This window comes from Gouania willdenowi, chromosome 14, assembly GCF_900634775.1.
Source record: "Gouania willdenowi chromosome 14, fGouWil2.1, whole genome shotgun sequence".
Classification (NCBI taxonomy): Eukaryota; Metazoa; Chordata; class Actinopteri; order Blenniiformes; family Gobiesocidae; genus Gouania; species Gouania willdenowi.
Genome location: NC_041057.1, coordinates 24,714,681 through 24,740,256, shown reverse-complemented (window position 1 = coordinate 24,740,256; position 25,576 = coordinate 24,714,681). Strand labels below are relative to the sequence as shown.

General features: G+C 39.7%; 1 protein-coding gene and 1 long non-coding RNA gene across 3 annotated transcripts in view; one reads left to right on the top strand and one right to left on the bottom strand.

Annotated features, from left to right (window-relative positions):
* The first annotated feature begins 2,785 nt into the window (after nucleotides 1-2,785).
* The window catches only part of tiprl (TIP41, TOR signaling pathway regulator-like (S. cerevisiae)), a 35,420-nt gene continuing 12,629 nt past the window's right edge, over nucleotides 2,786-25,576 (top strand). Inside the window, exons 1-3 of one of the 2 annotated variants that reach the window (XM_028466614.1) lie at nucleotides 2,786-2,922; nucleotides 15,870-15,992; nucleotides 19,735-19,914. In XM_028466614.1, coding sequence (XP_028322415.1) covers nucleotides 2,840-2,922; nucleotides 15,870-15,992; nucleotides 19,735-19,914 — 386 coding nt within the window. In that variant the 5' untranslated portion in view covers nucleotides 2,786-2,839. The other variant, XM_028466615.1, reaches the window with a different exon arrangement.
* Nucleotides 3,580-9,526, bottom strand: LOC114475631 (uncharacterized). The gene is made up of 3 exons (XR_003675489.1): nucleotides 9,416-9,526; nucleotides 8,623-8,690; nucleotides 3,580-4,101 (listed from the first exon to the last, which is right to left on the bottom strand). It is a non-coding gene; the product is annotated as an uncharacterized LOC114475631 (long non-coding RNA).

The window sequence follows — 25,576 nt, the reverse complement described above, 5'->3', positions numbered from 1 at the left end:
CGGAGCCAACTCACCACCAGGTGGTGATCAGTTGACAGCTCCGCCCCTCTCTTTACCCGTGTCCAAGACATGCGGCCACAAGTCCGATGACATGACTACGAAGTCGATCATTGAACTGCGGCCTAGGGTGTCCTGGTGCCAAGTGCACATATGGACACCCTTATGCTTGAACATGTTGTTTGTTATGGACAATCTGTGACGAGCACAGAAGTCCAACAACAAAACACCGCTCGAGTTCCGATCAGGGGGGCCGTTCCTCCCAATCACGCCCCTCCAGGTCGCACTGTCACTGCCAACTTGAGCGTTGAAGTCCCCCAGCAGAACGAGGGAATCCCCAGAAGGAGCACTCTCCAGTACTCCCTCTAAGGAATCCAAGAAGGGTGGATACTCCGAGCTGCTGTTTGGCCCATAGGCACAAACAACATTAGTAATTTAAATAAAACTACTAGACACTTTTTACAACTCACATTGTTAAATGTTACAGAATGGTCCTTCAATGTGATGGATGTGACAATTGCCCTGTTTATTTTCATGGACAGAAGCTGTTTTTCTGTGTGGATGTTAGTCTCCACTCCAGTAAATATTAACAATGTTGAGCTATTGGCTAGGAGGTTAATGTCCATTCACTTCTGTGCGTCTATAAATCAATGTCAGTCAAAAAAAAACATAGTGAGGCTAATTTGTGAATCTTACAGAAATGAAGAAGATATAACCATTTTACTTGTTAAGCAGCACTGATGTGTCCATATTTACAGAGAGGTTGATAATAGCACTGTAATTAGTATTTTCTGCTTTCATTTTGTTTTTAATGATTTAAAGTTAATTTGCACAAACATTAACAATATTTTCGTGAAGCAATATTTTTTTATCAGTCTACCCTTAAAGACGTAAACAAAACACTAGGACATTGGACTAGTTGTGGTCAGTGTGTGTTAAGAAAACCCATTGTGCAGTATACACTTGGCTGTCATTCATGTGAAATTGATTCACGATGTTTGGTAATTCCTGTGAAATGCATTCAATGCAGTAGATACATTCTGAATTTCTTCAGTGACAGTAATCGTTATGTATCATGGATTATATTATTATTGGATATATTGATTATCGCAATAATATTGTTATTGCGAACAAAAAAAAACCCACCGCAATATATCGCATTGCGAGGTTCCTGGCGATACCAGCCCTATTATTGAGTATGCTTTATGTATGTCTGCTATATTTGGAACAGATTACCTTTCCCAGGTCAAAAAGCAGCTGTTTGATTTATTTTATACATATTTATGTTTATTTATTTTCTCTAAAAAAAAAATGTCACTTTGTGTTAAGCATTGTTGAGATAAGATGCTAAGATAACTACCACCAGGGGTCATCTTTATAAAGTTATTGTTACATGGTTTGTTTATATTCTACACTCCTCAGGCTGAAACATTGCACTTTGTTGTTGTTATTTTTCTTTTTTTGGTCCATGTCTAAAAATAAATACATTGACGTGATTTTGTTGTTCCTTTTTTTGTTTTGCTCATGCCATAAAGCCACTATGCTTGGGATATGTAGTATTTTACATATATGAAAAGAAACTATTGTACTGTCACTTTAGAATTGGCTTCTTTATTTAATAGAATATCTACAACAAATATTGACCGTAAAAAGGAAATCGTTTTTTAATCAAATTGTAACCTGTGTATCTAGATGCATATTGAGTCGTTTATCACAGGGAGATGTGCAACCCTAATGCTTAGGAGTGAAAGGTTTGGGGTTCAAATCCAAGACCAGTCATAATTATTATGTTGTCTTTTTTGGATGTCCAGGCGACTACATTACATGAAAGATCTATATAAATGATGTGATGTCAAGCGGCCATCGCTGTCTTTATAGCCACTTCCCCATACTTAGTGGGGCCAAATGAAAGTGGAATACTTCTTGAATACACCTTTTAATTTTTATTTTCATGTTTTTATTACTATTATTATTAGCATTTTTTCATCGTGAGATACACTGCTGTGGTTTTCATGTTAAAAAAGAGAGAAAAACAAAATCTAAATTCTTCTTAGAAAATTATGGGATCATTAGCAGATCTACCCACATAGGCTATACGAATCTTCTTTTTTTTTTTTTTTTTTTTTTTTTTTTTTTATCAAACATTAAGCTTTTCGATTGTGTTATTTTTGGAAATAGTGCAAATGAAGTGTTTGAATATGATTGCCTCACGGATTTTTTTATTGTTATAATCCTGATTTTTTTTTTTTTCATTTCTAAAATTGCTCCTGATTACTTTGGCTAATCATTTCTTTTTCCTCTCTGGTTCGGTTGGGAAGCCATACATTTTCACTCCTTTTTCGGAACGAGTGGAGCATCCCCATACAGCACAGCAAACTGCATGACAAGTTATTAATGTTTCTGACTTTGTTAGACATTTATTTAATTAATTTATCTTGGTACATAAGTGCATAGTAAATCAACTAATGTCTATTTTTATATATGTATGAACATAATAAGTATGTTTTCAATGTGTCCTGTCTGGATGTGGTGTTTTTTAATGACACCCCCCCCCTCCTTTTTTTTTTTTTTTTAAGAAAATTCCAAGCAATACATCCTGTATACAATATACATGAATACTTTTTTTAACCAAATTAATGTTGGCTTTAATTATGTCAAAAAATTCAGTCTTACATGAATCACGTGACGGTCAGGCATATCGCAACTTTCTCTCTATACGGCTCTGTTATTTTTATTTTTTTAATTTCAAGTTAGCTAGTTCTGGTTCACTCATGAGCCGATGGTTGGCGGTACTGCAACAAATGGATGCCAACCGCCATAACAAACCCACGAAGAAGAAGAAATGAGGAACCATGCTTTAGAGAGTGTTGCAGACCGAACACATTTGATGAACGCACATGGCGGAAACCAGCTGAGAGAAGCGGGGTAAGTGTCCCGCTATTGACGAAACTCACAGTTTGCGTGAATGACGCTTTACTGTGTCTGTGAACATGTATAGAGGCGGAGGCTGGTGTGATTAATGTCGTCAGAGAGATAAACTCCGTCTGGCGTAACGTAAACCCCAGCGGCGCCATCTGTCTGCTGTTGTCGTTAATAAACCGCGCTACCCTCTGATTGTCTGCCTCGGTGGAGGAGACTCGTGGATGGTGTGGTCATGGTGTTAGTCTCAGCAGTAAGTAATTGTGGCCATTAGCAGCTCAAATAACAACAAACGGCAGCATTTTTCTTATTTCTGAGGAGTGATAGAGCCTGTCTAAAACAAGAGCGGTGTTGTTGTTCAAGTGGCGACCATTTTAACTGGAGACTGACTGATTGCTGTAACGTGTGTTGTGAAAGAGGACGAGAGGCTTAGTTTCTAAAACATTTATTAGAAACATTCATAAAAATGTGCTGCGCCCAAAATACTCCGCCTAATACAACTGTGTGATGCGCGCCTGCACGCATAATCAGTCCATCTGAAGGTTTGTTAATGGTGTTTGCATCTACATCAGCCTGCAAATCAACTGCATTTCACACTCGATAATGGTTGGAAAAACAAGAAAAAGGAATTTCACGGAAAGCGAAGTAGAGGTCATTGTGCGTGAAGTGGAGGCCAGAAGAACCATATTGTTCGGTGGTCACAGTTGAGGCATTACGAATAAACGAAAGTCAAGAGAGTGGCAGCAGGTCACCATCGCTGTTAACTCTGTGAGTGCCACAGAGCGTTATACGGCTGAGGTAAAGAAGAAGTGGTCGGATCTCAAGGTGGAGGCTAAGAGGAATGCGGCGCTACACTGCAGGAACAGGTCTGCTACAGGTTGGGGCCAGGTGATCCTCAAGCCTACACCACTCAACACGAAAATGGCGTCCATCCTTGGGACGGCCAGTGTTTGTGGCATGATATTGACAAGACGAAACACAGATTTGGCAGAGATCAAAGAAGAAACAGGTAAAGTACAGTTTTGTGTTTGTTAATTGAATCTTTTAACACTTGGCAGTAGACTAATGTGTTGTCTCTATAGAGTTAAAAGCAGTGAGCGATGAGGAGGTTTGCAGCACTGGGTGTCCTGGCACCAGCGCTGCAAGTCTGCCGGTCCCCAGCACCAGGTCCTGACTGCCACTGTCCTGCAAACACAGAGGGACACGATCAGTGCAATAAATGAAGTCAGGGACGAACTGAAAAAAATAGGAGCAGTGATGAGCAACATGTGTGATGCCCAGTGTTGGGCGGTAACGCGTTACTTGTACCGCGTTACCGCCCCAACGTCACTTTTGACAGTAACTAGTACTGTAACGCAATATATTTCTAAATAAATAACGCCATTACCGTTACAATATGGTGCGTTTGTCCGTTACTTTGTTAGCTGCAGTGTACTTCCTGTTTACAGTGGCACGACATATTTTTGTGGGACACTGTGCCAAACACGGTGAAACAGTAGAAGAAGAAGCATTGTCAGCGTGATTCTGTTTACATCACGTGCACCAATCATGGCGAGTCAATGCGAGAGCAGGACGAGCTTCTCAGAGTGGAAATACACGCATTATTTTTGTCTCCAAAAGATGCATCAGTGAAGCTAAGCTAACGCTGCGACTGGATTTTAACGGACTGTGACTGTTATCCAGGGACAGGTCAGCCAAACTATTGCACTGTATGTTGTTGTAAATATGCAGCCTGTCGCTACTGCTGAGTCACTGCTAACAGCAGCTCATTAACCAGATATGTTTAGCATTGTGTAGCTGAGAAAACTGCTGTGAATGAGTTTTTCCACATTTATTTTTATAAGCATTTTCAACAGCAGAATGTGCACCTGGTATATGCACAGCTTACTTTACATTAGTGTGCTAAGGCTGAAAAATTAGTTTTAATTTTGGAGCAGCTGTTTTCTGCTTTATATGAACATAATTTATGGTTGTTTTATAGCAGTTGATCAACAGTGGGTTATTATATTATTACAGCACTGATATGAAGCTGTATGGACACAAATGACCCAAAATGTATCGATCATCGGCTCATTTTTGTGAAGCAATATTTTGTATCAGTCTACCCTTAAAGACGTAAACAAAACACTAGGACATTGGACTAGTTGTGGTCAGTGTGTGTTAAGAAAAGCCATTGTGCAGTATACACTTGGCTGTCATTCATGTGAAATTGATTCACGATGTTCGGTAATTCCTGTGAAATGCATTCAATGCAGTAGATACATTCTGAATTTCTTCAGTGACAGTTATTATGTATCATGGATTAATTTTCCCGTGATATATTGATTATTGCGATAATATTGTTATTGCGAGCAAAAAAAGAAAACACTGCAATATATCGCATTGCGAGGTACCTGGCGATACCAGCCCTATTATTGAGTATGCTTTATGTATGTCTGCTATATGTTGCCAACACTAAAAAATTCCTGCCCCCTCTTGCCTCTCCATTGAATTTTTTCTAGATCCGCCCCTGGGGCAGTCTACTTTGCACTTTAGAACAGATTACCTTTCCCAGGTCAAAAAGCAGCTGTTTGATTTATTTTATCCATGTTTATTTTCTCTAAAAAAAAATGTCACTTTGTGTTAAGCATTGTTGAGATAAGATGCTAAGATAACTACCACCAGGGGTCATCTTTATAAAGTTATTGTTACATGGTTTGTTTATATTCTACACTCCTCAGGCTGAAACATTGCATTTTGTTGTTGTTGTTTTTCTTTTTTTGGTCCATGTCTAAAAATAAATACATTGACGTGATTTTGTTGTTCCTTTTTTTGTTTTGCTCATGCCAAAAAGCCACTATGCTTGGGATATGTAGTATTTTACATGTATGAAAAGAAAATATTGTACTGTCACTTTGGAATTGGCTTTTATATTTAATAGAATATCTACAACAAATATTGACCGTAAAAAGGAAATCGTTTTTTAATCAAATTGTAACCTGTGTATCTAGATGCATATTGAATCGTTTATCACAGGGAGATGTGCAACCCTAATGCTTAGGAGTGAAAGATTTGGGGTTCAAATCCAAGACCAGTCATAATTATTATGTTGTCTTTTTTGGATGTCCAGGCGACTACATTACATGAAAGATCTATATAAATGATGTGATGTCAAGCGGCCATCGCTATCTTTATAGCCACTTCCCCATACTTAGTGGGGCCAAATGAAAGTGGAATACTTCTTGAATACACCTTTTAATTTTAATTTTAATTTTTTATTACTATTATCATTTTTTTCATCGTGAGATACACTGCTGTGGTTTTCATGTTAAAAAAAGAGAAAAAAAAATCTAAATTTTTCTTAGAAAGTTATGGGATCATTAGCAGATACAGTGTTTACTTTACACAGCTTTATCTACTCACATAAGCTATACATATCTTCTTTTTTTTTTTTTATCAAACATTAAGCTTTTCGATTGTGTTATTTTTGGAAATAGTGCAAATGAAGTGTTTGAATATGATTGCCTCACGGATTTTTTTATTGTTATAATCCTGATTTTTTTTTTTTTCATTTCTAAAATTGCTCCTGATTACTTTGGCTAATCATTTCTTTTTCCTCTCTGGTTCGGTTGGGAAGCCATACATTTTCACTCCTTTTTCGGAACGAGTGGAGCATCCCCATACAGCACAGCAAACTGCATGACAAGTTATTAATGTTTCTGACTTTGTTAGACATTTATTTAATTAATTTATCTTGGTACATAAGTGCATAGTAAATCAACTAATGTCTATTTTTATATATGTATGAACATAATAAGTATGTTTTCAATGTGTCCTGTCTGGATGTGGTGTTTTTTAATGACACCCCCCCCCCCCCTCCTTTTTTTTTTTTTTTTAAGAAAATTCCAAGCAATACATCCTGTATACAATATACATGAATACTTTTTTTAACCAAATTAATGTTGGCTTTAATTATGTCAAAAAATTCAGTCTTACATGAATCACGTGACGGTCAGGCATATCGCAACTTTCTCTCTATACGGCTCTGTTATTTTTATTTTTTTAATTTCATCGCTGTCTTTATAGCCACTTCCCCATACTTAGTGGGGCCAAATGAAAGTGGAATACTTCTTGAATACACCTTTTAATTTTTATTTTCATGTTTTTATTACTATTATTATTAGCATTTTTTCATCGTGAGATACACTGCTGTGGTTTTCATGTTAAAAAAGAGAGAAAAACAAAATCTAAATTCTTCTTAGAAAATTATGGGATCATTAGCAGATCTACCCACATAGGCTATACGAATCTTCTTTTTTTTTTTTTTTTTTTTTATCAAACATTAAGCTTTTCGATTGTGTTATTTTTGGAAATAGTGCAAATGAAGTGTTTGAATATGATTGCCTCACGGATTTTTTTATTGTTATAATCCTGATTTTTTTTATTTTTAAAATTGCTCCTGATTACTTTGGCTTATCATTTCTTTTTCCTCTCTGGTTTGGTTGGGAAGCCATACATTTTCACTCCTTTTTCGGAACGAGTACAATTATATTATTTATACTCAATAATCCTGTTACTAAAATATATCTTTAGTCAGGCCAACTTTTGTCAAAGCTATTTTCAGGACAAGGACAAACGGTTATTTTTTATAATCTTTAATGAGATGTCTCAATCTATTTTTTTTACTTGATCTTGTTCTACATCACCTATTTTTATTTATTTTTTTTTTTTTTAAATGAAACTTGTACCATTTATCATCATCATAGTGTAATTTGTGTGATGTAAATTGAGGGAGCAAAAGTAGTATCGGCTCAAGAAAATTGGCAGTCTGTATCGATCATCGGCTCAGGCTGATGGAAAAAAAATTGCAATCGGCATCAGCCCTAAAAAAACCTATATCGGTAGAGCTCTACTCGAGACTGCGACCAAAATGGTCTTATATGCGAGTATTTTGTGCGAGTGAAATTTTTATCTGGTCGCATCCGTGCGAGTATGTGTAGGGTGATGTTATTTTATACTGAGCGGCTGAGCGCCTTGTCACGTCCCACAGAGTGCACTTCTCTTTCTCTCTTTCCGCGCTACAGGATTACCGTAAAACCGTCTAAACAGGCACTGCAAATTGGCTGGCGGCTAGGTTGACCAAGGATTTCGGAGTGGAGGCTGGCTTTACCGCAGTGGTGCAGGTGAGGAGACGGTGCATGCTCACGCAACTTGGCTGCGGGAATGCAACGGTCAATAAGCCAAGTATAAACACCAATGAGCTCCTCTTGAGTACGCACGGTCCGTGAACAGAATCAGGCATAATGAGTCCTACACTGAGTGTGCGCTCACGTTGAGGTCAGCAGTAAAAAAAAAAAGAACGTGCTGAGTGCTATGGAATCACAGCAGTGCCAAAATTAAAAGGAAATGCTTGTGGATATAATAGACTAATAATAAAGCGAATCAATAATACAAATTTGTAAATAAAAAGAGATTCAATAATAAAAATGTGGAAATATAAAGAGAATCAATAATGAAAAAATATACAAATGTAATATATTCTTTTTCCATTTGTCATTGCTTTTTCTGTTTTGTCTTTGTCTTTTCCATTTGCATTTTGACATTGCTTTTACTTCATGACTGAAGCGGTCGGTAAAAAAGGTGCGACCAAATTCTGTGCTGGTGCGACCAACTGAGAAAGTTAGTCGCACCAGTGCCACCACTGGAAAAGTTAGTGTCGAGCCCTACTTCTGCATTCAGCAGCCAGTTGGTGAAAGCGGTGAGGAGCCAGTGCCAGCGCCAGCAGCCACTGTTATCTGCAAAGTATAAGAAAATTAAGTGGGAAAACAGGCTTTACTCCTGGTTAGTAGTGATGGGCAGTTGAAGGTTTTCATTTGCTCCGCTGTCATCTGTTGGACAAACAATGTACAACAGGCAAATATATCGAAAAAAAAGTCTGTGAAATAAATAATTCTGTCTGTTTATGAGCAGCATTATTTGAATGAAAAATGCTGGCATTATGGAAAATAAAAATATTTTTTATAGTGGAGTATGGCCAGTGAAAGATATTGTGTAACTTTTTCTTATGAGTACCCCAACCTCCTTGCACACAACAGACACTTGATTTGATTAATTTATTGTTGAACATGTAAAAAAAAAATAAACACATTAAATAAAAGGAACGTCTCAAAACAGGTTAGTTTCCAAAACAAGTCAAAAACCCGAAGTAACATTTCAATAAAGCATTTACACGTTCAAATGAGTAGGATGAAGTGACTTAAATAATCCTAACCCTCTTAAAACCAGTACAACCAATTTATCTATAAGCTACTTATATATCCACACATTTATATACATGAACAATGTACATACAGTACTATTGTATACTACCCATATACAAGATATAATTATATAAGCTACTGATATACAGTACATATGAACACAATATTAATTTTGTAGTATCAATATAGAGAGCTAAAGATAAATTGAATTGCAAAATTGTAATTATGAAAAAAATCTGCAGAAATGAATATGTATCTACCTTGTTGGGTGAAATGAGAATAAAATATTCCCACACTAGAGAAATCCTCTTCTTTTTTTGCCGGCTCCAAGACTTCTCAATTGTTGCTGATCATCAACGCACAAATGATAACAGTCTGTAAGACTGTCCCATTTAGTTTGAGTCGCGCACTAATTCATGAACCAGTTGGAGGGTGTGGCCCACCGGCGAGTCTTTGCACGTCACATGTCATTGATACGAGCCTCGATGCAAGAGTCACATGGCACCGCCTGGATTACTCTACATGCTTCGAAGCCTAGTGAGGGGTAGATGAGATCTTGTGAAACGTTTTGGCACATTATGAACCGTAACTTAGTTGAGACTGAGACATACTGATTCAATGACCTAGTAGACCTATATACTATATTTAAATTATTTTAAATTGTATTGTCTCATATCTTGAACTGTTTCAAATATATTTGTTTTTAAAACACATTCAAAATTACATCACTCAAATCACATTCAATAAACACACAAATGAAGATCAACGCATAAACAGTATTGGGCAAGTTACTTTGAAAATGTCACACATTACATATTAGTCGTTACGATCATATAAAGCAGAACGAAGTAACTTGCAATTAGCGCTCCCCCTCAATGTTCCTTTTGGTTATGTCACTGTCGTAAACACTCTGCACCCCCTGTTCCATCCCATATCTAAATGCGCAGCTTTGCTCTCCCAAGATGGTAGCAACTGATAACTGAAAAATCCTAATACAGCAGTGACATTAAGAGTGCTTTCACACGTAGTACCATGTGAACAGTATGAGGAAGAGAGACAAGTAAAATAAATGAATGATGTTGGAGTAATACGGAAGGGAGTGTGGAAATGTGTGATGTTTGTTTGTGTGCTGACAAAGTGGCTCTGAAAATGGATAGATAGATGTATGTATATTTGTGTGGGTGTGTGGGTGTGTCTGATGGAGCGCTGGATTGTGTGCATGCCTGTTGCGCAATCACACACACTGTCATTATGGCTCTGTGTGATTTCTGCTGCTGAGCTGTCACTTCATGGAGTTGCTCCGTTCCTCGGACAAAGGTCTTCTCTGCCTTTTTTTGCTGGCTCCGCCATGATATAAGTTTAAGAAAAGTGAATTTGTTGACAATCGTGTGCAACCACGGGGCTGGTCATAATCTTGCATTAGTTTGCATTGGGCTGCCGTAAAGCAGTACGTCTTGCCGCCAGGTTGGAGGCAGGAAAGTTGCAAGTGCTGTTTTCTGGGCAGAGACAGCAGGGAGAGATGAAAGACCCCCCCAATTACCCCATAAACACTGGTATTAGCCTCACTGGGACTATAAGAAGGATTTATTAGGTGAGAAACTTACTTAGTTCTGCTTTAAAAGTAATTGGTTACATTACAATATTACTGTCTGAATTGTAATGCATTACACTACTTTTGAGTTACGTTCACCAAAATAACAGCAGAAGTATGACTAGCATTTTAAAATGCTAAAATATAGTTTATTGCAGCTGATTATATATCCAGTAAAGGGTGATGTGGTATAGCATATTGATTAACAACTTAATATAATATGCACAGTGAAGGTTCATGGCGTAATACAATAAGTAACAATGACCGTCAGAAACACAAAAGCAGACAAAGTAGTGTGGTAAGGTATGATAAAAATATCGTAAATGTTTAAAGTCTAGGCCTATTCATATGAAACACATAGAGCTAGAAACAACTATAATGTAACCTATAGCCTTATGCCATGACAAGACGCACAATCTTTTTTTTTTGTTTCTATACTTTTGTTTTCTTTTTTAGTGCACTGTTTTTTTACTGCTGCTAACATGGTGACCAATAAATTTGTAAACACTTTTTCATGAGCACTCAATACAAACCAGTCACGAGATAACATGACCACCAATCAAAGTGTAACACTATTTTCTTTGAGCGCCCAATACAAAACAGTCAAACCAGTCACGAGTAGCCATCAGTCAACTTGATGACGGTGGCTCCTGTCAGCTCTGCTATTGTTTTTAGCTGCCAGCTAGCAGCATTTCTACTGTCAATTTCTCTACAAAAACCACTTCTAAACCAAAAACGTTACTGAGATTTGTAATGGGTATAATATTACAGAAATTTTATTAGTAATGCGTTACATTACTGCGTTACAGCAAAAAGTAATACATTATTGTAATTCTCAGTGTTGCTCCCAAAACTGCACATAAATGATGATCAGAAGATTAATAAAGTGTTTTGACTGTAATGTACCTCATGTACTTGTATTTTAGGGTAGGGAGAGTGTTAAGATAAATTTGTATAAAAAAGGTTTTACAATGTCTTGCCATTCAGGTAATTACTGTACCTTATTGATGCAAGTTTTCCAGCTTTTGAAAACACCCACTCACATAGCATTGAGGAGGCTGGTGTGCATGAAAACTATAGGGACAGCTCCAAGATGCTTGGGTATGTGTGTTCTCGTTCCTCCTCATATGTTTTGACCGAGCAGAGGAGGAGCTGGAGATGCTAAAGCAGAAGCATTCAGCGGCCCTGACTGCATTCACTAAAAGGGGCAAACGCCTTGCCTCCAGAGCTAAAGCATTGGACGAGCGTAAACTGAGAGACGAGTGGGGAAAATTTGAGGTCGGGCATTACAAAGTTACAGATGCAGGGTTCAAGTATGCCACGGCCTTAGGAGAAGTGGGCGGTGAAGAAACTGAAAGGATGGTGGACAACATCGACCAGATAACAGCACGGTGTGACGAAGAGTTTGATGAGATCAAACAAATTGTTGTAGAAAGCTTCTGGACCAGGTTCGCTGAACATGAGCTGACCACCCTCAACAGAGAGGCTGAGTCAACCATGGGTCGAGTCGAAACAGCCGACCATGAGCTGTTCAAAAAGCATCACGGGCTAATGGATAGAAAAATAGAATGGGATGTTTAAATGCTTGAGAAAGGATTGGATAAGTGGATGAACTTAATCCCCAGGGACAAGGCAATCGAGCTTGGAGACCACGTCAGAGAGCTAAAGAGACCCCAGATTAGTCGAGAGCAGGTACACCTGCCAATGTTTACTGGTAACATGAGAAATTACTACCACTGGAAGGCTGAATGGGAGAATTTGCAGCGATTGGGAAACCCTCATCAATCGGAAGATGTGAAAAGGTTCCACCTCCTACGCAGCCTAGATGAAAGGGTAAAGAAGAATCTTGTGCTGTCCAGCTGTGGGTCTGCTCGCGAAGTGTTTAGGCATCTCGATAACAAATACGGAAACAAGCCGGAAATAGTGCTGCTGATCTTAAAGGAAGTGCAAGAACTTCGGGGAAACCACCTGGGAAAGACTATTGGACTGATTCTGGCCGTGGAGAGGGCCCTGTGAGACCTCCAAGTCCTGGGTGAGGAGAATGCGGTGAAAAATTGAGTGGTAGTACACTCAATCGAAAGTAAACTTCCAGACTCTATGAAATAAAAGTGTCTCACACTCATGAGCGACCCTGGAAGTGAGTTTCCACTGCGACACCACTTTGATTGTTTGCTGCACTACCCGAAAACCCAGGAAGGCATCCTTGAAAAACTGAACAAGCTACAGCCCTGCTTTGCTAATAATCCTGAGGGGTCATACGTCAGACCAAGGGAGAAGAAAGCCTTCACCAAGGCCACCTTGGATGATACTCGAAGAGGTTCCAAACCAAGCTCGTGCATCGTGTGTGGTGACAACGAGCATGCGGGCAGGCTATTTGCCTGTAACACCTTCAGGAAGCTCAATCTTACGAACAAGAAAGCTCAGCTAAAGAAAGCAGGAGGATGTTTCCAGTGCTTGCTCCTCCATGGCGATGATGCAAGCTGCACCAAAAGATACCTTTGCTCAAGAGACGACTGTCGGAGAGAAGGGTCCACAGATCACAACTACTTGCTCTATCCAAGACCTCAGAACAAGAAGAAGCCAAAGGATAATGAAGACCGGAGCAAGGCAAAAGTGGAAGCAGGAGGTTCGGAACTGACTGACAAGCAAGAGAAGTTCCTCGCTAAACTACCTCCAGAGCTGAAAACAAAGTACAAAGAAGCCTTCTCAAACAAGGTCTCGGCTCGTACCTGTCACGAACCAAAGGAATACCCGGTCACAATGATGCTGCTAAAAGCAACAACAAACTGTTGTAGTCTAATTGGTACTCTAATTGATCTCGCCTCGGATACCAATTATATCTCCAACAAAGCTGCAACGCGTCTCGGACTCAATGGCGAGAACATAAGTTGGTTGTCCAAGGAATTGGAGAAATGAAGACAGTTGCCACCAAAAGGTATACCCTGAGCCTACGGGTACGGAATTTCAAAAGTTTGGTGGTGGAGCATAAGCTCGTCTGCTACGGTCTGGAAAGCATCGCAAAGGCTGTCACGCCACAGAGACTGCAAAGATTCTTCCCAGAGGTTGCATTTCAAGACTTGGTCCGCCCCAAGGAGATCGTCTTGTTGATTAGCCACAGGGAAGGTTGACTGGTTCCACAGCCAATAAAAAAGGTAGGAAACCTCGTCCTCTGGGATGGCCCCCTGGGAAAGACCATCGGAGGAACTCATCCCGACCTCTTCGATGTGATGGACTTGGAGGTAAACAGGTCTAAAACCCACTTCTCGGCACTAAGAACCAAAGAGCCCCAAAAACGTAACTGTCTGAACCCACGCAAAACAAAGAATGCCAATACGGCACCAAAAATCCAGGAGCACATGATCCATTGGTTTATAACCTGTGGTCTGTTATTGCGAACATTCTGTGGTCTTCTGCGAACTGCTGTGGTCTAAATAAAAACCAACAAAGACAAACACGAGTTGTGAAATTTGTGTGAAGCCTGGTGCAGCCCTTTCGGAGGGCTAAAACCAAAGTTCCGAACAAACAATATAGTATATTGTATGAACATGATATTATATTGCACGAACAATATACTTATATTGTGCAAACAATGTAGTATATTGTACAAACGTGATATAATAATGTCCAGATGGTGTAGGTAGTTGATTTAAGCCAGGAGTAAGAGTAAAAGGAGTAAGAAAGTTGATGTGCACATGCGGTGATAGATGAGTGTCAAAACATGGATTCTCCACTATTGCGGTTTCTGTGTAAACTTTGTGTGTCTGAGAAGTGCCTTTCCCACATGGAGGACGAATATCTTTTTCTAGGGGCCAGGGCAGGGGGTGTTTTAAGGCAGCGTGGGAAGGGGTGGGGTGTGCGTGTTTTCGGACCTCCACTTCTCAGGTCATCATCAATCCGGTTTTTGTAGCTTACTCATTTATGGGTTGCGGGGGTCTGCTGGTGACTATCTCCAGCTGTCATTGAGTTCTCGGTTGGGCGTTGGTAAACCCCGGATAGTCCCATACTTTTAAGCTTTCTCCTCGTTGTTCATAGTATTATTGATAGAAACTCACTGATAGAAGCATCATGAGGATTTCTCCATGCCTCAGCCCATGCATGAAGTAGAATTTGATCAAATCCTGCAGCCATTGTCTTAAAATCCATAGGTTAGATCATGACACTTTCGAACGATGTAATTATATTGTTTGTACAATATAGATGTATTGTACAAACAATATTATATCACGTTTGTACAATATAAGTATATTGTTCGTACAATATAGTGATCCAAAATATATTTTCACCTGTGGCAGCGCTACGCTTCTGTAGTTTTGAGTTAATTAATTGTCTTGAATATTGAACCTCTCCACAATATTCAACTTTTCTGAGATACTATATTATAATCATCAACATTAAAAGAAATAAATGCTTGAAATATGTCAGTCTGTGTGAATTGAAAGGATACATTATACAAGTTTCACTTTTTGAATGGAATTACTGAAATAAATCAACTTTTTCATGATATTCTAATTATATGACCAGCACCTGTACACTACAGGCTTTATTTAGAATTGTGTGGCTCTATGATATGTAGTGGTGCAATGGATCATCATTAATGCGTGATCCGCACGGATCTCTCTCCGCGGTTCGGTACGCACGTGGTCCGCGGATTGGTTGATTGGAAAATAGCATTTTTATGATGTTTAAAGCACAGAGAAGTTGATTTAGCGTAACATGGGCCTTTTAAGTGTTAGTGTGTGTGAAGCTCTACATCAGTGTAGGCATGTCATATACATAAAATTGCAGTATTTACTACTACACTGATTTACTGTACCCCCCTCTCTGTCAGGTATGTGATTACATTTAGTTATAATCTCTATATTGTCAAATTAATATTATTCAAATATGATAAACTCATACCGCTTCTCTGCAGACTGTCAGCTGATGAGCTGATCAGCTGTGTTGGAGCAGGAAAACATCTAAGAGAAAAATATGAAAGAGTCAGTCCAATAATTTGGCAGTGATTTGAGAATTTATTGACAAAGATCACTCCTAACTAAGCCATTCATTTCTTTTGATTTTTCATACAATTTCTACAAAACATTTGTGAATTAAAGCAGTTAAAAGTCTGCCTCTTTTTTCAGATTGGCTTCTTGTTCTAAGATGTTGTCCCACGGTTTCAAGAGTAGCAAGCAGGACTACGTCTTTGGACCATGGAAAGTGACCTCTACCAAAAATCACATCATGAGATCCAAAGACATTGAACGGTGAGTCACTTGAAGAAAGGTCAGTTAATGGTTTTGGCTTAAATTCAAGCCATCTCTCCTGCAATGCATGAAACATTGAGTAACTAAATGAACTACTAACACGACAGGATTTACAAACAAATATAACACAGGCTATAAGGGCCAGAGGCAGAGCAGCCGTGTGCCTTTGGGAGAGGGTGTGGCCTCCTCCTGCCTTACAGCGGAGTGAGACTTGTGCAGCATCTGTGCCATACTAGGAAATAGCCGTGTTTAGTAATTTGGGCTATGAAAAGCACAAAATGCTGACACTTACAAACTTATGGGTACTCTAGGCTATTGGGAATTGAAAAATAAATAATAATTATATTTATTTTATAAGTAAAACAAATAATGAAAGTCACCCTTGGGTGGACTATACCGGTTTCACTTGACCGGGAAAACACGCAGTGTCTTATCAGGTATGTAGGGCCCTATATCTATCACATTAAGGAATCTAATCGACCATTAAAATTGAATTCACTGAAAGTGACATAATGTGAATGAAACACCGTCATCATGAAGGGGCTGTTCATTCATTCTACTGCCCCGCACCCCTCCCGCTCCAGAGTTAAACATGTCGAATCGACCACTTGCAACACTGATTAAACTGCCCCAAAAGAACTATGCAACTCATCATGCACTCCAAAACAGAGAGCTGAGCAGTTCCCGCTTAACTTTTGAGTCTGTGAAGCTACACCCAATTCTGGTGAAGTTACAAACAGGGAGGGAGGGGCTGAGCAGGTTCCGTCGGCTTCTCCTGCTCAGAATGTTTAATGTGATCAACATCTCATCAGTGCTACAGAAGATCTGTGGGAACAAGTTATGTGTTGTTGTGGACAAGACTGATGCCAGGGATGGTAGAGTCTGAAACATTGTAGGTTCATGATAACTTTATACCTTCTAATATTCTGGCCCCTAGTGGTGAAATAACTGATGCATCTTGTGTCTATATTTGTCTAATCATCTGTAATAATATCACCAGGATAATTTAAATTAGGTTATTTTTAATTAAGTTGATCAAAACTTTTTAAACCTGCTCAGATTCAGTAAACCATTGATCCCTGAGGGGAAATTGGATGACATTAATGCTGCTCTCATTCTTACATCTTTATGACATATGATTATGAATAATTAAAAAGGAGCAATAAGAAATAGTACAGGAAATGAGGTAAAGTGAACAGTATGTACAATTTGTATTTAAAAGTGGCTGAGCAGAGTCCGTGTGTATGTATGGGTCCGTATGAGATCAGCGCATATGAGAATTCAGAGTGGTTATTGCTTTTGGAAAAAAACTGTTTTTGAGTCTGTTTGTTCTGGCCTTAATGCGCCTGTAGCGCCTCCCTGAGGGCAACACGTCAAACAAGTCAAAGCCAGGGTGGCAGCAGTCTTTGGTGATGGTTTTAGCTCTGTTGAGACAGCGGGAGGTGTAAATGTCCATCAGGGAGGGGAGAGGGCAGCCAGTGATTTTTTTGTGCTGCCTTTACAAACTCTCTGGAGCCTCTCCCTGTCTGCAGTGGTGCAGCTGCTGTACCATACTGTGATACAGTACGTCAGCAGGCTCTCGATGGCTGAGCGGTAGAAGATCAGCAGCAGGTTGGAATTTAGTTTATACCTCCTGAGAACTCTCAAGAAGTGTAGCCGCTGCTGAGCCTTCTTGCAGACTGCCGGGATGTTCTCTGACCAGGACATATCCGCGGAGATGAGGACACCAAGAAACCTGAAGGTGTGAACCCTCTCCACGCACTCACGGGGGGGCTGGGTCTGTGCTGGGCTTCCTGAAGTCCATGATGATCTCTCTGGTTTTCTTGGTGTTCAGAGCGAGGTTTTTCTCTGAACACCAGGCTGCCAACTTCAGGACCTCCTCTCTGTAGGACGTCTCATCGTCCTTAGAAATGAGTCCGACCACTGTAGTGTCGTCGGCAAACTTGACGATGAGATTGTCATTGTGGGCCGAGCTGCAGTCGTAGGTGTAGAGGCAGCACAGGAGGGGGCTCAGCACACAGCCGATGGGGAGCCGATGCTCAGCGTACAGGTGGAGGAGAGGTGGGGGCCAAGTCTCACATTCTGGGGTCGGTTGGTTAAAAAGTCATTTATCCAGGCACATGTGAGAGGTGGAAGGCTGAGAGTGTTCAGTTTAGTGATGAGTCTGTCCAGAATTATTGTGTTAAAGGCTGAACTGTAATCCACAAAGAGCATCTGAATGTAGCTCTGCCGCTGCTCCAGGTGGTTCAGTGCAGAGTGCAGAGCTACAGAAATGGCGTCCTCTGTGGATCTGTTCGCACGATATGCAAACTGGTGTGTGTCAAAGTCCGGGGGTAGATAGTCCTTAATGTGCTGAAGGACCAGTCTCTCAAAGCACTTCATGATTACTGGAGTGAGGGCCACTGGGCGGTAATCGTTCAGGCTGGTGGTGGGGGACTTCTTGGGTACTGGGATTATTGTGGCTGATTTTAGGCACAGCGGGATGACTGCCTGGGCCAGGGAGAGGTTGAAGATCCTGGTAAAGGTGGGGGCGAGCTGGTAGGCACATGCTCTGAGCACCTTGCCAGGTACTCCGTCTGGGCCAGCAGCTTTCTTAGGGTTCACTGTCAGAAGCACCTGCCTGACATTGTGTTCCTGTACAGTGAATGGAGTGGTGCAGGAGCCAGATAGGGGTGGTGGCAGGGCTGGAGCAGATGAGTACTGCTGAGGTGTTTCAAAACGAGCGAAGAAGCAGTTTAACTCCTCAGCCAATGCCATGCTCAAGATTTCTGTGGACACATCACAGCCTCTGAGATTTGTGATATCTTTTATTCCCCGCCACACTTTCCGTGTGTTTTTGCTGGACAGGTGGGACTCTATGCGCATCCTGTGGTCTGCTTTTCGATTAAAGTTTACACATGGTTTAAATTACACTTTTCTTTTAAATACATTTTTGTTTATTTATGGTTTTATTATTATTATTATTATTATTATTATTATTATTATTATTAGTCATTTTGTTCACTCACAGGAGTTGAAAACCAATATTTTCTGAAAAACACAGAATTTGAAAAAAAAAAAAAATACATGGAATTTGGAAAAAAATAAAAATGTATTTTATAGTGACCTATGTAAGTCCTGCTAATGTTTGCCAGTTATTTCACCCGACGATGGAAGTGCAGTGGAGCTGAGAAAAAAAACAAAAGCACTGGAGAAAGAAAGAGTGGCTGGTAAAAGGCACATGGAACAACAAAGAAAGCTTGAGAGGCTTGTCCAGACCAAAGGAGGAAAGAAACAAGCCACATGATGGGAACTGTTAAAAGGACTATAAAACCAGTAGTTCAGCAGCAGTGGTGTTAAGTAACAAAGCAAATAACTGTACAAATGTTAGGTACTTTTACTTTAACATCACAATTCTTCATATATATATTTTTATTGTTTTGCACAAACCACAACTTGAGTGGGGTAAATACATGGTTTTTTTTTGTTGCTTGATGAAAATAGTGTATTTTACCTGTTGTACTCCTCAGTGTTTTCAAGATTGCTTAATTTACAGTATGTGTTAAAATAAAAAAATTTCTCTGGGAGGGATCCTCCCCCAGACCCCCACGATGGATTTTTTGTCACCTTTTTCATGCCTTTGGTGTTTACATGTCTTTTAAATACACATCTAATATTTGGTTGCATAACATTTTAAATAAAATAATTTAAAGTGTTGAACAAAACATAAAGAACGTGACTACTTCTTTGTTTTGTTTTTCAGGTTAGCAGAGGAGATGAACATGCCCTCTCTTCCAGAAATGTTGTTTGGAGAAAATATTTTACGCGTCCAGCATGTGGATGGATACGGGATTGAATTCAATGCAATTGATGCGCTTAAAAAAGTCAGCAACATGGAAGACACTGTCAAGGTCGCTTGTGCTCAAGAATGGCAGGAAAGTCGGTAAGATTTAACAAAAACTGAGTTGTACCAATTTTTATTTTTGCATTTAATGGAGAACAAATTTGACTTCATCGGTTGTAGTAAACTTCCTTATTTTTCAAAAGTTCACAATGCAAAGGCAGAAGAAGCATGAGAAACCAAACTGTACAGCTAATAAGTAATTAAACTTAAATCAAATTAAATATATTAAATTAGGTAACAAATTTTCCTGTTAGGAAAACTAATTTGGACATCCAATCAAACATGGATTTAAATGACATTTTTCCTTTTTTAATCAAGAAAAGTTTGGTAATTGTAGGGTTGAGTGCAAACATTCAATGCACAAAAAGGGATTAACCTTCATATAAGCCATGAGAACAGGACACTTTTGTAGAATAACAATGATGATTATACAAAGGCATTGCCAAGATAAAGTAAAGGTGATGGAGGAAATGAGTAAATAGGGAACGGGCTAGTGATGTAGGAATTGAACCTTTCTAAAGATCCAAAGCAAGGTGTTGGCTTCTTCCTTCATCATTACAGATAGAGCAGTACATTATTCACTCCCTTTGCACAGCACCACAAAATTCCATCAATCACTGTGTGCTCTATGTCACAAATTGAGTCTCAAAACCAAAAGCTGACACAAACTTTGTGGCTCTATGTCAATAATGTGATACATTGCATTGTTGGACACACTATCTACTGTGTGTGTCTGTGTGTGTACCAATATTAAAATATTAATAATGGATTTTTAGGGTGTACTGACACTGCTGGTTCAGACCGTTCCAAGCTCAACCCCCCCCCCCCCCCCCCCGGTCCCTTCGCTGGCACGGTGCAAGGACGTGCTCACTTGTTCGACCCGGTTCCCACAGACAAAGATGTTGTCATCTTCATTTACGACATACGCATTACATTACGTCCTCATTAAGCGACTCTGGGTTTGTTGTTGACAGTACATGCTGTTGATTTCATATATTCTGTTGTGTAGGGTAACTATACGTCCAGATTTACCCGGACACATCCTCTCTTCACGTCTTGTACGGCAGGGTTGCACTGGGTTTCCCAGGACCCCTGAAAGCATCTTGGGAACACGTTAACCTAACTACTCATATTTGCTCTATCGGAGAAATTCCACCCGTTTATGAAAGCTAAGAAGTTGCTCTTTAAAGCCAATGTTGTGTAATTGTGGTAATTTTACTCACTTGACAGAAACATTAAAGGTCTGTGCGTGCGCGCGCGAGAGAATTTTTCAACATTTTATTATACACAGACAGATTTTTACTTAATCAACATGTGTGTAGAACACAACATTAGATCAAATTTAATAATAAATAATAATACATCTAAATAAAGTAATAAAACATTAAAAAAAATAAAATAAATTAGAGCAACACATTTACAAATAAGATTTTTGACCTTCTGAAAGAGAAGAGTACACTGCCATAATCTCAGACATTTTTAAAAGTATCCGTCTCCTTCATTTTATAGTACCTTTGTTGAACAAGTATATGAGCAAGTACAGTATATGAGCTCTCCCCAGACTTTTAAACAGCATTGACAGCTGTTCGCTCTTGCTCTCAATGAAGGCAGACACGTTTTTCTCTGCTCCCTCCTCATATCTGCCCTTGCTGCTGCTTGTTTTGTTTTGTGCTGTCTTTTTGTCAAAATCTAATAAGAGCCTCTCTCTACATCTCTGTTTATAAAAACAAATTATGGAATTGATCAGCTGGTCTTTCAATGCAGTGGACCAAATTTTTTTGACAAAAGAATGGGCAGAGGTGAGCGCCGACAGAACTTTTGTGGCAGGATACACGATGGACTCCTGGGAGAAGTGGAGGGTTGTGTGTCTATCTTTTCCGTTCTGATGGTAGCAGGTATGCTGCTGATTGGAGCTAGTAGTTTCTTTTAACATTCAGACTCAATGCAATAAACAAACTGGTCAATGGTGGCTTATAAAATACACTCCAAGCTGGTTTTACCTCAGGTTCCGCTGTAAAACAACCCTCCAGGGGGTGTTTGCCCCATTGACCGAGTCCAGTTCCATCCACACATTTCCACTGAGCAGAGGGTCCATTCTGCCACATTCTGGAAGGCTTGGCTTGAACAACACCCTGGGGAATGAGTCACAAGCATCAGGTGTTATTTGTCCATCAACACACTTTTGCAGGAGTGCTCTGTCCTCCTTAGAAAATGCTCTCCTTAACTTTTCCAGTATGTTTCTTACAACCCGGACAGATCAGACCTCAAGTCTTTCTGCTAGGGCATCAGCGTTGTCCAGGTGTGCCCCAGCAATCTGCAACAGAGGTTGAACCATTGTTATTCCTTTTTGTAACAAAGTTTGTATTGTATTGGTTTATTTGAAAGGGGACAGTGCAATTTCATATAACCCATGAACAAACATGGTTAAAAAAAAGCCAGAATTAGCCAGAAGGCTATTTTTCATCTGTAGTCCCCCGGCCAAGATGCAAAAAGGCATTAAAATACAAGCATGACAATACATGTACAAGTCAATAACAACAATAACAGTACCTATTACAATATTACAACACACAAAAAACCTGTTACAATATTAAAACACACAAGAAGCACGTGTTCAAAAGGCTACGTTATCTAGTACAATACAATGCAGCGCAACATGCTCGACGTTTAATGTTGGCAGACGTACATGTTAATAAGACAAATTTTCAATTTTTTTGTAAAGGCCTTGTAAGTGTTTAGCTGTTTAACCTCCTCAGGTATTGAGTTCCACTCAGCAGCGCCCCTAACTGACCAGGCTGAGCGACTGAAAGCACTCCTGCGCAGAGGGATGACACATTCGCCTCTTACAGAGCCTCGAGTGACGCGCTCAGAGCTGTTTCTTTGGCTGACGAACTCTGCCAGAGGAGCTGGGGCCAAATCATGTGTTACTTTGTATATGAGACTCAGATCTGCAAATCTATGGAGACTGTCCCAATTTAAAAGGTGGTACTTTTTTAGGATTGCACAGTGCCTTGGTTTTCTATCCAAGACTTTAATGGCTTGTTTGTATAATGTTTCCAAAGGTCTTTTTGCACTCTTGACTTGCCTGAGACCAACTTGTTAGGCAGTAGTTAAAGTGGCTGAAAATCATGGAATGTAGAAAAATTATTGCAGCTTCAGTTGACATTTCATTTCGGGTTGAGCGGAAATTTGCTAGATTAAACTTGATATTTTTACAAAATTTGTCAATATAGGCTTTAAAGGAGAGGTGAGAATCCATTACTAACCCAAGGTATTTGTATTGATTTACAATTTGTAATTTTTCCCCAGCAACCAGTATGTCAGGATTAGATGAGGCTCTATTGGTTTTACTGAAAAACATACCTACAGTTTTCGAAGTATTTAGCTGCAGGCAGTTCTCCTGCAGCCAGGATGTGACAAGAGACATTGCTTTGGTAAGTTTATCTGAAACAATGTCCTTGGAGCGACTGTGAACAAATACAACGGTGTCATCTGCATACATCAAACATTCAACTTCAGAGCAGACAGTCGGCAAATCATTAATATAAAGGCTAAATAAGAGGGGCCCTAATATTGAGCCCTAAGGAACCCCGGTGGTGAGCCTAAGAGAGTCAGACTTGCTGTTGTTAATTAATACAGATTGGGTACGATCATGCAGGTATGATTCAAACCAGCTCACACTGTCACGAGACAAATTAAATTGTGAGAGCTTAGAAAGTAGAACAGAGTGGTTTACTGTGTCGAAAGCTTTCCTGAGATCTAAGAATACTGCCCCTACTATTTTATTTTCTCAATAAAAAGGCATGTAGCCGTTTCAGTGGAGTGTTTGGATCTGAAGCCAAACTGCATGGCTTGGAAAGAGGGGGAGCTACTGTTTAAGTGCTGGACAATCTGCTCAGCCACTTATTTTTCTGCAACTTTGGAAATGGCTGGAAGAATGCTTATGGGTCGGTAGTTATTTAGAGAAGTTGAAACACCATATTTAAAAACTGATGTAACAATAGCAGATTTCCAGGCCTTTGGAAAGTGACCACTGGAAATTGAAAGATTAATGATAGAAGCAACGGGAGTAGCCAGAGCGGATCCCAAATTTTTGAGCATGTTCGTGTTCATTCCAAATACATCTCTGGCCTTAGATGGTTTGAGAGTTTTAATTATGTTAATAACTTTGGTCTCAGTGATGTTTGATATGAAAAAAGACTGTGTTGCAGACAATGAGTATTCTTTTTTTTGTTTTAATGGACAATAATGGAACTTCTTTCAAAGAAGTCCCCAGCCATGCCCCTTGGAGTATTGGTTCTCTGAGCAACCAGTGTAGGGATGTAGTTGAGTCCTGCTTTCCGCTTCCATCAGCCTCCACACTTTCATCACATTGGCATAAATAAGTAGCAAACAATCAACAGAAAACAGCATTTTTTCAAACCCCAAATTACCAACCTGACCAAAAAACACATCTGCAGCCGGCCTCCACTGTAAAATATGAGGACCACAGAGGTAACTTTGTAGAAACTGTTACTTAAAAGCTGTGTTCCTGCTAAATAGATGAACCAATCCCTGTCCCTCTTTTTCTTTTGGTAAGGACAAAACACTTTGAGGTATACAGTGGAGCTTATCCCAAAATAAATCAACAAGGACGCTTTGCACTTTCTGTAGCGAATCTTGTGGAGGTTCCAACACAGCCAAACAATGCCAAAGGATCGAGGCCACCAGATTATTGATGAGAGTGCGTCCCCTGTAGGGATGGGAATTGATAAGAATTTCGCGATTTTGATTTCATTATTGATACTGCTTATCGATTAGATTCCTTACCAATTCACTTATCGATTCTCATTGGGTGAGGAAATTAAATAATTCAAATGGATTTGTTTGCTTTTAACTCATTATATTATCTTTGTCTCTTTAATTTCCTGCAGGAATAGCAGCTCTCTTTTAATCCACCAGGTATAGATTGTTTTCACTGGATAATAGTATATACATTAACGTCTTTGGTCTTCGGAGAGAAAGGACGTGTGTTCACTCGCTCCGATAACACGACCTTGGGAGATTAACAGCTTACAGCTGCAGCTGGACAGCCTGAGAAATAAAACTTAGGCCCAAGACGAAAAGAAAGATGGTTAAAAAACGCCTGCAGGCCCTACAGAACCTGATCCGGGTTTGGAAGAGGTCAAGATACGAAACCTCAAAGACAATCTATCGTCTATCAAAGACGATCTATCTGCACGGATCACAGCCGAGATAAAGTCGTTGGAAAAGACGCTGGAAAAATCACGGGAAAGCCTTCAAAGTGAAGTAAAGGTACTGGAACAACAGAATGTAAAGAATGCTGAAGAGATAAAACTGCTAAACGCGAGGGTTGAAGAGCTAGAACAAAAGGAAAGAGAGAAAGATGTCATTACAGGCCTAAAGATAGCACCCAGGTTGAGACAGACAACGGAAGCGAGTGACGAAGACACAAAATCGATTGAACAACAGGTCATTGATTACCTGGAGTCAAAGGACATTGACTCCAGGTAATCAACGTCAACTCCTGCCAACTCTTGCCAAAGCGTGATGACACAAGAACTGTAAAAATCACCTTCACGAATCTGAAATTTAAAGAACTATTGAAGCAAGGCAAGAAATTGAAAGAAACTAAGGTTTTCATGAATGAACACCTGACAAAACAAAACGCAAGCATCGCATGGAAGGCACGCCAAATAAA